This window comes from Rhipicephalus microplus, chromosome 6 (assembly GCF_043290135.1).
Source record: "Rhipicephalus microplus isolate Deutch F79 chromosome 6, USDA_Rmic, whole genome shotgun sequence".
NCBI classification, from domain to species: Eukaryota; Metazoa; Arthropoda; class Arachnida; order Ixodida; family Ixodidae; genus Rhipicephalus; species Rhipicephalus microplus.
This window is the reverse complement of record NC_134705.1, coordinates 193631907-193648471: the sequence shown is the minus strand read 5'-3', so window position 1 is coordinate 193648471 and position 16565 is coordinate 193631907. Positions and strand designations below refer to the sequence as shown.

The window sequence follows — 16565 nt, the reverse complement described above, 5'->3', positions numbered from 1 at the left end:
ACGTGGCCAGTGAGAGAAATGGCAGATGATGACGTCCTCCTCCTCATTTTTCATTATTTCAGACATGTCTCACTTTTTGCGCTAGGTTTACGCAGCTATGCCGGATGAACAACCTCTAAAGCAGGTTCTTTGAATCGTTGGTTTGGATAGCAGCAGTGTATAGTGCATTTAGTTCTATAGAAGGAGACTAGGAATATTGCGTCGAATTTTCATTAAATGTAACATCACTACTTGCGTCTCTGCAACGCAAGGAGTTATAATAAAGGTAAGGAGACATATATAGCTGCTCAAGACTCGAGGAAAAGTAAGTAAGGTGAGAGATAAAATCATGCACAATACCATTGTGTTTCGGCATTGTATTCTCTCTTTCGGTGCCCCTAGCCGTTACAGCATGTTCTCCGAAACACTGTAAAAGCGTAAGACGCCAGTGTTCACAATAAGCCATCTAGCAACCTTGAACAATGGTGAACTATACTACCTAGCTGAAGCTGCTTGAGCTACACAGCATTTCTATTGAGGCCAAAACCTCCCTAGAAAACGCCCCTTCTTCGCTGTCGGTTCAGGATATGCATGGAACATGAAACTCGCCTCATGGGCAGTCGCACTTGTTATTGTCGTGATTGTAGCGACAGAACTGGAGGTCGCTAAAGCAAAAAGTAAGTCCTAAGGATAAGACTTTTTATATTGCGATTTCTGTGTTATGGGCGATCTAGTCAAACGCTAAAGGAAGGAAGACGAATGCCGTCAGAAAGGTTTAAAAAGAATAACAAATACTGAAAATGAGTTCGGTGGTGAATGATTACGTCAAAAAAAAAAGTCACTTGTCGCACATTTCAGCGAGTGGTACTTTTTTCTACGTTTTCTGAGCGTGCGCCTAACCACTAGCCTCATGCGAGTTGTCAGGCTGTGACGTCATGACTGCCTCATCAGACAGCCGCCCGGCCACCTGGCCGCAGCCTTTCGAATCACGCTTGCCGTAACATTGTTGCACAGTTTCCTTCTCTACCGTTCCCTCTCTCTTCAAATCCTGGCCACAAACACGGTCCAACATGCAGCGACAGCCATAGGCGTGTGCATGGCAGGGAGTGCGGAGGGGCAGCCGCTCCCCCTGGTCAACTAAAAGGAGGGGTGCCAAGTCTGCTCCATGCATTGAGGTAATAGAGAGGGGTGGCGTTGCGATTAACATTCGACCCTCTCCCCCCACCCCCTAAAGGGAAAGCCCACGCACACCTATGGTGACAGCAGTAGGTAAATTAATGTCACGGAGGATGTGAAATGCCTTGTTTCATTCAACAAAGCTGATGATTATGATGAGTTCGTCATTTTGTGTGCACCTACGCGGTCGGCGTTCGACAGCTGGCAGTCCATTCTTTGCGTGAAGAGGCAACGCATGAGCGGAATTCCTTAGCCGTTGTATAGTTCTGTGCATACGGCAGCTACTCGCATATCCATGCTACCCCTTGCCATTTACTAAAGGCTGAATTATTCGAGATCGGTTGGATTCGTCCCGATGGACAGCACGGAATATTCGAAAGGAAACCTCGTTTGATCGAAATGCAGCTAGATAGCGAAACCTTTCCACGACTTTGTTGTATTTTTTATCAGTCGCAGCTATGTGAACAGACATAGTGTTTCGAGCTAGCAAATGGAGCCAATTTCTAAATGTGTCCAGGGGCGGCGTGATGAATAGGCAGCAGTATCCAAAGTTGTTACCTTTAGGAAACGTACTGGATGGTGTGTAGACACGTACGATCTTGTTATGAAAGCCGTCTGCGCAGTAGTAGCTAGGCATTTCCTTCCGCCATGACGATCTTTTTAAAACCGAACACTGACAGCCTGCGTCATATTACGATGTAAGTTTACCCGACGTTTCAGACGTACCACAATTGCAAGCGCCGAGAGCAATGAACAGGCACCCGGCGTCCGCATGCGCGGGGGCTGTCATGACATTTGTTCTGCAGCTTTTACCAGTGGCCACTAGGGCACTATAGGCCCGACTGAATATGGGAGCAAAATATTTTTCTCGTCTTATTTGTGAAATCACTTTGCTCTATTCACCATTTTAGTAGGCAAGCCCTTATTCTGCTGCGACACAGCACCACAACACGCAGGCAAAACACCACCTGCAAAATTATTGCTCCAGGTTCCTTTATGTATGAAATCACAATGGACATTGTTGTGAACGTTGTTAGGCTGTGTAAAAATTTGTCCCCAGTGTAAAATTTGTTTTTTGCGTTGTTATATGGCAAACATAAATCGTTATAACTTTGTTAATTCGAAACTTTCATAATCCTAGCAAAAGTGAAAATATCGGTATGTGTCGAATACTGTAGCAACGACACTGGTTGTTCAGTGGTTTACGGTCTGCAAGAAATGCAACCCCTCAACTGTGAATACTACAGTTGCAAACTTCTGGTTGTAAGCTTAACTTGAACGTTACGTTTTCTTCTTGAGCCATGTATATTCAAGTGGGAAATGTTTTTAAAGCGTACTGCAGAGAGTTATCGTTACAGGTGGGAAGCATTGTGTTTGCATCTATGTGGAGTTGAAGAACAGCTATATTCAGATGAACAAGATATCACGTCCAATAGAAGGAAACTATTCTTTCATGGCTATAATGAAGTGCTCACTATCGTTGCACACGTGAACTGCAAGCAAGGCAGCGTTCACAGTGAGCTCAGCGTTGATGCCCACACTCTTGGTTTAACATGTGCTTGAACGCCTCATTTTCCTGTATGCTTTGGCTCATTTGTTGTAGCAAAGCTTTAATGTAGCAGTGAAATGTTAAAATAGCTTAAAATTTGTGACGAATTGTTTATATCTTTATGGAAACCAGTCGAAAACGTCCGAAGAGGGAGACCTGCCCCGGGGAGACAGAGTGAGTGACGCTACCACTTTCGCATGAGGGCTATCATACACAGCCCGAGAGCTGCAGCGAAATCTTTCCATTGAAAATTGTTCTTTTTTTTACCTCGCTAAGCAAATTAAAAAAAAAGAGGGCATGGGGAGGCGTATCATTCTTTCAGTAAGAATGCAAAACGTATTTTTTTCTTTGCAAAAACGGCATTTTCTCGGTGGAAACAACTTTACTTTGCATGATAAACCACGCTATTGTATTGCATTGAAACTGTTCATTTATTTCCTGTCTATACGAAGCGAAAACCTCCTCATTAATTTCTATCATTATTCATTAAATGTTAGGTAGCTGAAGCCTAAAGAAAGCCAAAATTGAAGAGCTGTACAAACAGGCAACATATGCATCCAAAAAGAGTAATATAACCCTGCTTACATACAACCGTTACTGTGAATGACACTCAAAAGACGTTATAAATGCCTGCAGATAAATGAATGTGGTTTCAATTCGCACTGAGATCTCACAAGAAAACCATGATCCTGACCATGTTATGATGCAGTGGTCGTAAGCATGGTATTACTGACATAAATGTTATTGTGTATTTTCAGACAGACCGAGATTGCTTGTAGGAAAGCCTGGGTCCCATGGTCGAGGTGAGTGATGAGCCGATCGATCCCTTGGGAAAATGCACTGTTCGTGTTTCTATAGATGACATTCTTTACCACATTGAGTTCATCATTATGCCTTGATGCTCTCATGTCATGATCTTGGGATGGGACTCCCTGTCATCCCATCATGCCGTTATCGATTGGGCCCGCGAAGAACTTTCGCTGTCTCCATTCGGTGGCAGCATTGCAGAAGATTTCTCAGCCGCTTCTAGTCGAGTGTTGGTGACCACGGACACTACCATTTCTCCTTTCTCATCCATTTTTGTTTCCATCTATTGCGCTCCGGTTTCCGACAATAATGTTCGTTTCACGCCGGCCAAGCTTTCTTCTCACCGTCACCACTTGTTACTTCATTTTGCCCTCCTTACCATTCGACAGGGTGTCAGCGCACTTCATGTTTCCAACATGTTTCCGTGTCCAGTCGACCTGCGCCGTGATGGGTGCCTTGGTCATGCTGACGACATTAATCCAAGTTTTGTCTATCGTGTGCTTGATGAATTCAATCCTCTACAGGCTGACGCTGAGAACGTTGATGTTCTTTCTGCGCAGCCATCCCAGGACCTACCTTATTTTTGATGCATTAACCCCAATCTCGCACCCAACCAGCAGACCCTGCTGCTCGCGCCCCTCGACCGCTTTAGTACGTCATCCGACCTTCCACAAGCTCACTTAGGCCGCACTTTCACTGTTATCCACCACATCAACACCAAAGACCACGCGCCGTTGCATCAACGGCCATATTGTGTGTCCACAACGGAACGCCGAGTCATCTACGAGCACGCAGGAGACATGCTCGAACGTGGTGTTATACAACCTTCCTACAGTCCCTGGGCCTCTCCTGTAGTGCTGGTAAAAAAGAAAGATGGCACCATTCACTTTTGTGTGGAGTACACTGTCGTCTTACCAATATAAGCCGTAAGGATGTTTACCCGCTTCCTCGTATTGACGACGCGCGAGACTCTCTCCAAGGCGCAGAATTTTTCTCGTCCCTTGATTTACGATCCGGCTACTGGCCGGTCTCTGTGGCTGAACAGATCGCCCCAAGACGGCCTTCGTCACATCAGATGCTCTATATGAGTTTACCGTCATGCCCTTTGGCCTATGCAATGCGCCTGCCACATTTGAAAGGATGATGGATAACAACCTGCGGGGCTCAAGTGGCAAATCTGCCTTTGTTACCCGGACGATATCACCATTTTTTCGCCGGACTTTCCTTCTCACGTACCTCGACTCGAACGCACCCTCATATGCATCGCCAACACCGGCCTCCAGCTCAACTTGAAGAAATGTCACTTTGCTGCTCGGCAGCTGGTCATCCTAGGCCATGTAGTGACAAAAGGCGGGGAACTGCCTGATCCGTCGAAACTACAAGCTGTCGCTGACATTTCACAATCTGAAACCCTGAAAGAACTTCGCAGCTTTGTCGGGTTATGTTCATACTTTCGACGCTTCATACGCAACTTCGCCACCATCATAGCCCCTTTGACACAGCTCGTTCGTGCTGACCACAACCTTTCGACTTGGTCACCAGATTGCGATGCCGCGTTCAAAACGCCGCGTCGTCTTCTCACCTCTCCTCCAATGCTGCGGCATTTTGACCTAAGCGCACCGACATAAATACACACAGGCGCCAGTGTGGGCCTTGGCGCCGTCCTTGCTGAACGAAAGGTTGGCTTCGATGAGTACGTCGTCGCTTTCGCTAGTCGCGCTCTGACGAAGACTGAAACTAATGGGTTTGTCACGTGGTATTTTAGGGGCGAAGCTCCTTAGGGCGTGGGCTGTGCGTCCCCTGTAGCCTGTATGTAGCCACCTCTAGTTTAGTTCTTGCAGTGTTCACTAGATGGCGGTACCGTCCCCTGTATGTAGCCACCTCTCGTTTAGTTCTTGCAGTGTTCACTAGATGGCGGTACCGTCTCCTGTATGTAGCCACCTCTCGTTTAGTTCTTGTAGTGTTTACTAGATGGTGGTACTTGTAGCTGATGATGAAAAGATGCAAGATGTTATAAACTAGAAAGCGGTACTTGTAGTTGATGAAAGACGCGAGATCTTATAAAATAGGAATGATGTCACATATGGCGCGTGTCATTGGTTGAAGGCAATCGTTCGATTTAGTGCGGCGACGTACGCTAGGGGGAGCGATGTAATAAAATCGAGTGGGCAAAATGTACAGAGGATTCATGGTTTACCAGGTTTACCTCCGGAGCTTCGCCGACTCATCATCATTCACTTCGTGGATATGGCGGAATTTTTTTTTTGTATTTCACGGGCATTTGCAATTAGCAGAAAAACACTAATACCTTTTTTTGTATTTCGCGGGCATTTGCAATTAGCAGAAAAACACTAATACCTAACAGATATAAAGTTCAAGGCTATCTAATCGGACGTTTTGTATACCAATCTACAACATTCTCATCGAAAATGTTAATCTATCTTTGTTTCTTGAAAAGTTAGTTAATTAAACATATCTAATTAAACAATATTTGATAGCAAAAATAGTGTGATTAACTCCAGGCAATGATGAGTAACATGCATTTGGTCGCGTCGTAATTACGTGTTCCGGCATAATTTAAATCTTTGGTTCAAGTTACGTGGGACACCCTATAAATACTCAAAAATATTTTTCAAGTTATCTTAATGTTACTTTCAACGGTTTCGCCGACCGTTGGATCGGTATTCACCAGGGTCGCAAACCCTGATGAAGACCGGTGCGGATATATATATATATATATATATATATATATATATATATATATATATATATATATATATATATATATATATATATATATATATATATATATATATATATATATATATATATATATATATATATATATATACATATCACTCAGATGGCATCGAGGCAGTTATCTGCGCGTACAACGATTGCGACGCCAACAAACCAGTTTCCGCATCTACGTTAGCTACGTTGCTTAAGCTCATTCTTGAACTTAACAATTTCGAATTTGATGGGACACATTATGTTCAAGTTAGCGGTACATCTATGGGCACAAGAATCGGACCAAACTACGCAAACATATTTATGGGGCTCCTTGAAAACAAATTTCTTGCAAATTGTGAATATAAGCCATTTTACTATAAGCGGTTCATCGACGACATTTTCCTAATCTGGCACCATAGTGAATCGCAACTTCTTTCTTTCATAGCAGATATTAACAACGCTCATCCGGCGATTTCTTTTTCGCACTCATATTCACCTGTGAACATAAGCTTCCTTGATGTCATGGTCACTCTACGTAACGGGAAGCTGATAACTAATCTTTACAGGAAACCCACGGATAGGCAGCAATATCTTCACTTTAGTAGTAGTCACGTGAAACACAAAAAAACTAGCATTCCCTACAGCCAAGCAGTCCGTTTTAAAAGAATATGCTCTGATAGCAGCGAATTTTCCCGCTACTGCGAACAAGTTACGAGCGCGCTCGAAAAACAGAGCTATCCGGCCAGCATAATCACAGACGCCATCAAACGTGCAGAAGAGCTTGACCGTTCAGACCTGCTGAGTACTAACAAAAGACCCAAAGATTGTTCGCGGACTAATCTAATTTTGACACATGCGGCCTCAGCTCCAAATGTGAACCATATCTTAAAGAAACATTTTAACATTTTAATACAGAGCGAGCGGCTCAAAAAAATCTTTACAGAACAACCACGCGTGGTCTACCGACGATCGCGGAACCTTCGTGATTTACTAACCTCATCTAAAACCACGTGTTCACATCATGAAGGCTGTCATCCCTGCAACAAACCACGTTGCAAAGTGTGCGCGCACATGACGACATCTAAAACAGTTTCAAGTACATCGTCCAGTTTTTCTTTAAAGATAAATGGGAACTACACGTGTGATAGTATCAACGTCATCTATCTTCTCGAGTGTTCAACATGTGGTGCTCAGTACATAGGTCAAACAGAGACAAGTTTCAGAATTCGTTTTAATAATCACCGTGCACATGCCGTAAGCCTCCCTAATCTACCGATGTCGAAGCACGTCAGTATGCCTGGCCATGGTTTCGACAAAATTAGGGCCACTATTATTCAGTCCGGTTTCAAGACAAATCACGATAGGGAAGTGAGGGAATCCTTCTTGATCCACAAATTTAACACCATTCGTTCAGGTATCAATGAAAACGTAGGAACGTTCACCTGCCTCGCACTATAACAACACGACTTCTTAGGTTAGTAAAATATTTTAGTGTATATTAAATTGTATATTAGTCAACCGTGGTTTCTTTACTTCTGAGCTCTGACCCCGCCGCGGTGGTCTAGTGGCTAAGGTACTCGGCTGCTGACCCGCACGTCGCGGGTTCGAATTCCGGCTGCAGCGGCTGCATTTCCGATGGAGGCGGAAATGTTGTAGGCCCGTGTACTCAGATTTGGGTGCACGTTAAAAGAACCCCAGGTGGTCGAAATTTCCGGAGCCCTCCACTACGGCGTCTCTCATAATCATACGGTGGTTTTGGGACGTTAAACCCCACATATCAATCAATCAATTACCTCTGAGCTCTTTTACATGTCCTGCCAACCATACTGTGCCCCACGTGTTGATGCGCAAGGCAATTTGAAACTTGTATGTTCATGCACCCGTCACATGTCAGTCATGTCAACACAAGGTTCTGACAGATTACCATTTTTTACTTTGATTGTCCTAGCTGCTATACCGAGAGTTCATCACGTGAGCCTATAAAAGCGGCTGCACTGTATCATACCTACTTACTCTGACGAAGGCCGTGCCACGGCCGAAACGTTAGTAAATACGATTCTTTTCTTATGTGCTATCTGCAAGTTAATTCAATATATATATATATATATATATATATATATATATATATATATATATATATATATATATATATATGCAGGTGATAGTGTGCATATAAGTGCTATACCGATAAAAATATTTCAGAAAACAAGCCACCAATAAAGCCACTTTTCAAAATAGTGTTACATTCAGTTGCATTGATCTGTGGGAAAATGCTTTAAATTATTACTTATGAAGTTTCTGGATATTATTCAGTGAGGAACTTATTCCTTTCAGTTACTCGAGGCCGACCAGGAGGGGGACGCCGTAGACCTTGCCCGAGGAAGCCGAGACTGGGAGGTGAGTACACTAAACCATCTTCTCACATGTGCAAATTCTTCTGAAAGACATTTTGCTGATAGGAATGCTGCATAGATAGATATTGAAGACGTGTATAGGTAGCAATTCGTGTCATAATGCTGTTTATTTTGATTTCCTTAAACTGCTCGGTGAGAACAGGCCTTCGCCCTTAATATTTATGGCTTAATTTGTGCGGTATAATTTACAGCTTCAATGTCATGCCTGCGCATATTCATACGACTGCATGGAAAGGATTGTTCCGAGGTTCTTGTATGGGATGAGTGCATAGTTATTCAGGTTATTATAAAATGACACTGGTTCTGTGAGGACAAGAACGTGAAAGTGTGAGCTTGGAGGTTGGTGCTTGGAGAATGGCCACGCGCTCAGGAGTTTAGGTCACGTGATCTTGTGCATGAAGATAAAGGAAAGAAAGAGTAGTTAAAATTGTGGATTACAACAATGTAATTGATAAAGTTGAAAACGGCTTGTGACAGTGAAGTTTTCCTTATGGCTGCAATCTGTGTAATGGGTAGCACGTTTTAAACCACAGGAAATTGTGTGCATGAAATCTTTCGAACTTGCTATGCAGTATGCATCCACTACGTGGCCTTAATTAAGGGAATAGGCGCAGTAAGGTGTGTGCGTTTTGTAGTTGCTGACCAGCTTTAAACCGTGAAGCCATTCTGATAGTCACATATTCGGACGCCTAATGGCAGTGTACGCTTATACCACACAATATTACTGTGGTGATGCATGTATGGTGAAGAATGTATACAGGATGCGCGTGCGTTTAAATAATGAAACTTAGTTTCACTGCATTTCCGAGCAAAGGAAGTTATTTTCACTGTAATTCTAATCAGACACGTGATTATGTAGTAGAACACCTGCTTGCCACGCAAAAGACCAGGGTTAGATCCTCGCCCCGCCGTGTTGGCCTCGGCTCTGACCCGTAGGTACTCGGCTGCTGACCCGTAGGTCGCAGGATTGAATCCCGGCTGCGGCGGTGGCATTTCCAGTGGAGGCGGAAATGTTGTAGGCCCGTGTGCTCAGATTCGGGTGCACGTTAAAGAACGCCAGGTGGTCGAAATTCCCGGAGCCCTCTACTACGGCGTCTCTCAGAAATCATACGGTGATTTTGGGATTTTAAACCCGACATATCAATCAATCAGGGTTCCATCTTCACTGGGCCCAGAAATATTTTTATTCGTATCTCTATAAATTTCTTGGTCGTGCGAAGATAATTGTTCTTAGCTCACAACCAACGACGCAGACCCCGACGCTAATGTCGTAATTTCCGCTAAACTAGATCTTTGACGCGGTCGCGTTAAAAGTGATTCACGTAAATATTGCCATTTTCTTCTTTAGTGGAGCAGGGGTATGGATAGCTTGATTTAGTTAGTTTTTGTGACACATGCCTTTTTATGATGATGGTAGTTTGTGGACTGACCGTGGCGCATATTCATTTTTACACATAAATTACGGTTAGCATAAACAATTTCGATATTCGGCACAAATTGCTTGGTCACCACGTTGTTTCATATGCGAAACGCCACAGAGGACATAGGTTAGCTATGGCATGCAATAAATGATCCTTTAAAATGGCGATTGATGAGAGCTAGATTCCATGTTTACGCGGATAGATGTAATATTTATGATGGCACGAATGCACAATTAGAGGAGCGTCACAACTTGATGTGAGTGTGCGTCTACACAGCCTGTGGTAGTTAGAGAAGACTTCTAATTGAAAAAAGTGAACTAATGCGTCATATAAGACGCAAATCTTAAAGGGCTATTCACCACTCGATTGTTTTTGCTGCAATTCAACCTGTTTCGTAGATCTGTATGAGTTGCAATGCGCTAATGAAGATCGCGTTTCGCATTAACAAATTGACATCATCTTTGAGGACCTAATATTCTTTACGGATGCACTGTTCTAGGAAACGGGAGGAATAAATTGACGAAGCCTGTCCTCTCTTCGACAGGATCAGGGACTGCGGGTGAGTTCAGTTGCTGCTTTCTTGCGACATAAATTCGGGAAATGTGCATAAGCGCCTATATGATTTCTGCGCCAGACTTTTTTGCTGGTTGTGGTGCTACTTTTTTCCGTTCTCCGTTCATCTAAGCTTTATCTTTTTATACGACTCAATTTATTTGGTCTCATACGATGCACTTGCATCCATCCCGTCCTTCGAATAAACCATTTGTCTGTCCTGACGTGTACTTAGCCTACCCAACTGTAATTTTTTTCTTGAATACTAACTTAAAAAGCAGCTATACATGATTGTTCTCCATATCATACAAATGGCATTCTGTTCATAATATTATGCTTGAAATCTTTGTGTACGTTCCATTCACGGTCGCTATTGTCTGCTCAAACTTCTTTTTTAGCATTTGTGTTTGTACTTCATATTCGAGAAACGGTCGAATTTCACATCAGAAGGTTTCTACGCCTAATAGTAGTGATAAGCAGCAAGGAAATTATATATTTTCCCGTCATGTTCTCCAACAAATTCTTACAATTCACGCAGTTAACCTCGAAGACCTTGAGGTTACCAGCACAAAGTTATTTCAAGATTGAAACACGAGGATGCTCGTTTACTTGTACCGAAACAGCAAAAAGAACGGGATCGTAAACACAAAAGACCCCGGAATAATTATCAACACAGTGCTATACTCAGCGACAGCTTATCTTGAGAGTGTAATGAATGCTATGGGGCGGGGCATCTGCACTTTTCTATGTTTCTGAGTGTCTCTTCAAAGCGTCATGTGTCAAATTACGTCGATGCAATCGCGGTACATATTTTCGCATACTTTTTGCTGCGGTTTGACTGAAGCGCTTTCAGTATGCACTCCTCACGAAATTCAGTAGATGATTGTCGGTATCGATTCTACAAATAAAATGACGCGGATTATTAATGTCTTTCTCATTTTGTTCAAAAAGTCTATATTTCAAATTTATTTTTGGCGATAGCGGTTCTCTATAAGATACCGAATCGCCAGAAACAGCCAAAAACGTGCTGAAATTATAATAACATAAGTGAAATACACCAAAAACAAGTTGGCCAGAACATCACAACACAACTTTTGACAGCTGTGACGCAGATCAGAAATGAACGTGTATGATGGCAATATTTTGCTCCCTAGTAATCACTGACAGCAAAGAATATGCCAATTCTAGAACCGATTCAGATGTTTTTTTACTGTGATCTTGGTGCAAAGCTTGCATATCAGAACCATCAAAAGCTTGATGTTAGTTTCTTCATTTTAACCAGAAAATGTGAAAGCAAAATTACGCTGCTACAGAGTGCTTTTAAAATAATGAATTTATTCTCGCCCACAAGAGCTGAGCGACATGATCTGCGCAGTTGCTCTAGCTTTGTATTAGAACGAGTCACACCAAGCCGTAAAAAAGATTCTCAAAGCCATTTGCTTGTTAAGAAAAAGAGAAGCGACGATGAGCGATGATAATGTTTTCGGGAGAACTCGCAGGATTGCGAAATTTTCGAAGACATGGCCAGTTAGGTTTTCTACTTTTAGATAAATACATGCTGACTGGAAACTCTCCTGTCAGCATGTCTACGAGTACATTTTGTTCTGCCACCGTGCATATACAGCATAATGGACACGTGTGTACCAAGGAATTTTTGTGCGCGTCTATTTATTCATACGTTTCATCTACAGCTCCTGGAACTGAACATGTCAACCCGACAAATACAATTTCCAGCAGTGGAATGGGAACCATGGGTAAGTGCTGCCGCCTTTTATTTGAAAAGGGTTAACGAGTGACTTCTACATATCGAAATAATACTGAAGGAAAAAATAGCGTAAGACTCTATAATGTCCTATTTATGAAACGTCGCTGATGCATGAAAAAAAACGAGCAAATAAACAAATATTTGTATTTAATGTAATGAGGTGTAGCCCAATTGCATTGTAGATTGAGGTACGCGGTGTGTTGAACGATTCCTTCCATGACTCCCGTCGCGAAGTAAAAATACGTGTCCTGTAGCATATTAACAACTTCGACATTTCATTTCATTCGAAATATATGGGAAGAATGAGAAAAGAAATCAGAAGGCCTTAAGGGTAGCTCGGTCTTGTTTGTAAGCATTCTATCGGGGCGGAGGAAGAAAATAATTCCTAGGTTTGCGCGGAACACGCCTCGCAGTCACAGTAAATGCTGGAGATGCAAGGTTTCTGAAGAGGCGGTGATAAACTCTTCGGGCGACTACAGCAAGCACCGTTTCAAGATACCAACTACGCCATAAATCATAATAACTTTGCGAAGTAGTAAACTGCCCCTATGTTATTATTCCCCAGTCTGCGGAGAAGCAAGGTGCCCATCAGGCATCTCGAAAAAATCATGTGCTCTTTGTTAATGTTGTGGCTGATGATGATGAAGAACTATGGATGATCGCTTCGTATTCGGTGGGTAGCATACTACTAGTTTTGAACCACCCCCACGTCACGCAATCAACGTTGTGTAACAGCTGCTGTTGATATAATCTAAACTCTTTAAGCTCACAGGAGCCGGCATGTTGATTGATTGATATGTGGGGTTTAACGTCCCGAAACCACTATATGATTATGAGAGACGCCGTAGTGGAGGGCTCCGGAAATTTAGACCACCCGGGGTTCTTTAACGTGCACCGAAATCTGAGCACACGGGCCTACAACATTTCCGCCTCCATCGAAAATGCAGCCGCCGCAGCCGGGATTCGAACCCGCGCCCTGCGGGTCAGCAGCCGAGTACCTTAGCCACTAGACCACCGCGGCGGGGCAGGAGCCGGCATGTTGGAAACACAAATGAGCCGCTGTATGCTTTCATCTTCGCCCTCTTTTGCTTCGCTTAGAGCACGAACGCAGGTTTCTCAGGAGTGGTCTGGATGTGTGAGAATGAGTGTAAAGGGAGAGAGAGAGGAAAAGAGAGATATAAAAAGACAGTAAGAAAGAGAGAAGCTTTTGAAGAAAAAGAATTTCTGACGAGGCGGCTGAAATGTGATCCACGTATCCCTGATTCAAACGGAAATCAGCGTCTTCAACCCTTGGCTACTCAGCCATGCTAGAGAATAGAGCACACGTAGCCATGTCTGGCATATAAAAAATGACAAAAATATATCAGGACTGAAAAAGAAACAAGAAAGAAAGCAAGAACGGAGAAAAGACACACACACACACACAAAAAAAGAAAACTAGCGAAACCTAACATGTCGCCAAGCTGTTCGCTTCGAAATTAATTTTGTGATCCAACGTCTCTGAGACGGATCACAAAATAAATTGCGAAGTGACGGCCATCATTGAAAGCGAGCCGAACTGGAGGAGAAGGTTATTACTCGAGTCGTGGCACATACAGAGGGCAGCGCATAACATCAACCACTCCCTCAGAAGCCTTCCTCCAGTGTAATCACACGGACTGCACTACACGGCAAAACGACAGGGAGAGAGAGAGAGAGAGAGAGAGGGGGGGGGGGGCGGCTCATTAGCCACTAGCCACCCTGCGAGTGCTTTGAAAACGCCGCTGCTACGTAGCCTCCGCAGTCACCCCTGAGCAAGGAACCAAGTCGGTTCCGAAACGTCGGGTTTCTTCAAAAACTTTTGGTTGGAGTCTAAATCATCCCCCGAAGCTGTTCTTTACCTCCTTGTGCGCTATATAGGTTGCATATGGATGACTGTTGTCCTATGTAGGTTATATATGGCAACTATCCCACCGAATTTAGTGGCTGCTATCTTATAGCAGAAAAAGTCAGCGGAGGAGGGAAAGATAAGTGCGGTCTCAACGACAATCGCAAACCTTATTGGCCTGCTAATCACTTTTTGTATTGAAAATGACGACTCTGCAGTCAATGCCAATTTTCTATCCGGCCATCGTGGTTGAGAAATAATAGTTTTAAACAGAGTATAACCATAAAAATTACCGGTGCATGTACTACTTCGCCCTCCGTTAGATATAATGGTGTAGCATACATTTTCGTTGTTTCACGTCATTTCCGATCAAGCTGTGTATTGTGTGACATCAGTGTGCGTTAAAGAACAGCAGATGATACCAATTTGTGAAGCCCTCTACTACGACGTGCCAAACAAATTAAATCGTGATTTTGACACGTAATTTTCACATATTACTATTCATGTGGATGTTACTATTGTTATAGCGAATATCTTACTTTTATGTGGAGTTAATTACAATTTCATAGCGTTTTTATATGACACTGAAACAATGCTGCGGGGTGTGCTATAGGATTTGATAAATTTAAAAAAATTGATTAAAATAAAAAAGTGATTGGACACACGGCCACCATTCTCGTTGCTTTTGAATATATTGAATGCTTCGTCAATAGTCTATACCCCCTTTGAACGCTCGTGTTCGCAACCCTGAGTGTCACTGCACTGAAAATTAAGATATACTATAGACACTTTCAATACTGTTGAAGATAGCTTCAGAGCATTTTTTAAATATCTGCGTGGGCCGCATTGATAATGTAGCCGTGTATTGCTAATATTTTACAGGAAATGGAATGACGGACATGACGGGCATGGGTGGCATGGGTGGCATGGGAGGCATGGGTATGGGTAAGTACAACGCTATCTCATTCATCCATAGAAACTGTAAACGACGCTTAGAAAAGTTCTCTGGCGACAAAACTTATTAAACTAGAATCGCTTCCGCGTTCGAAACTTCAGCCACTCCTGATGGCTGAAATGGAGAATGACAGCGGGCAGAGAACGTCGCTTACTTGAACGAAAGACTATGAAGCTCGGCGTTCTGAAAAGTTAATTATGAGTTACACGCACATAAGTTCCCTTGGGGGCTACTAACCTAAGAAAATTAATGAGTGACCATGGCCCGCCGATCTCTTAAGAATCTAACTTGCTTAATAAGAAAAAAACGCGTGAAGTAAATAAATGCAATGCCAGTCATGAGACTTATTTTTCAATGGGGACTTGATGACCACCGAGACCATATGTGACATATTTGAACATTAGAGCTCGTATGCCATAAACTTCTCAATTTATATGTAGAATTTAAAGTTCCATCACCGAGTTTAAAATGGCTTCTATAAAATATTCGCCTAGGATTTCTTTTTTCTCTTTTGCTCAAGATATGCACTGATTCGAGCATAAGTATCAACAGTACAATGTTTTGCCTAACTCATATTTCCTGCCTATTTTGGTCTGTATGTTATGAAGAAACCTTTTATTGGATTGTCGCTTTAATAAGCTGATACTCCTATGAATGCGTACTAGTAATTTACGACCATACAGCTGTTTACAAATATTGAACTTCAGTCTAGTAGTGGATATATTTACGAATTTTGAAGCCAAAACGCTGCCCAAAAGTGTTCATGGTGGTACGCTACAACGAAGTCTGCACTAAGTGCACAAGGCTGCTTCCAGGTTATCTATACGCATGTCGCTAAGCTTTTAAGATAGTTTCGACACCCACAAAAATGCCAAAATGGTTAAGTGTTTGTTTGTTGATTGCCAAGGGGTATTTATTCTACATTTTCCGGGACATAATATACAAATGATTTTAGCGTCTGAGGCTTCTCTACATATACATCTGCCTGAATTCATGTCCAGGTGTACTTCAGGCACCTATCACATAGTGGGCAGGGACGCTATTTCTAGCTTTGCTTATGTGTATACCCAAAGATTGTATCAAACAGTAAAAAATGATAAATATGTCCTGATGTTGATTGCTTTGTGCTGATTAGAACGGCAGTTTTGAAACACCCTCCAGTTGTGTTACGCTGCGAAAACTGAACTAATTGTTTTCGATTAGAAATACTACTCAACGTATGAACATCGCAGCTACACTCATACCAAGCTATCCCACCACACGAAATGAAAATGACCTGGCAGAATTTTAGGTGTTTATATACGCAGTGCCAAGAACTGAGATCTTGAGATATTCGTCTAGATTAGA

The 16565-nt window shown here is 42.8% G+C and overlaps 1 protein-coding gene across 4 annotated transcripts in view; it reads left to right on the top strand.

Moving 5' to 3' along the window:
* Positions 1-487: 487 nt before the first annotated feature.
* LOC142765102 (uncharacterized) overlaps positions 488-16565 on the top strand; it is a 39948-nt gene continuing 23870 nt past the window's right edge. Inside the window, exons 1-7 of one of the 4 annotated variants that reach the window (XM_075865669.1) lie at positions 488-656; positions 2837-2878; positions 3463-3507; positions 8579-8641; positions 10579-10638; positions 12323-12385; positions 15146-15208. In XM_075865669.1, coding sequence (XP_075721784.1) covers positions 578-656; positions 2837-2878; positions 3463-3507; positions 8579-8641; positions 10579-10638; positions 12323-12385; positions 15146-15208 — 415 coding nt within the window. In that variant the 5' untranslated portion in view covers positions 488-577. The remainder of the gene's footprint in view (positions 657-2836; positions 2879-3462; positions 3508-8578; positions 8642-10578; positions 10639-12322; positions 12386-15145; positions 15209-16565) is intronic. The other 3 variants (XM_075865670.1, XM_075865671.1, XM_075865672.1) reach the window with 3 other exon arrangements.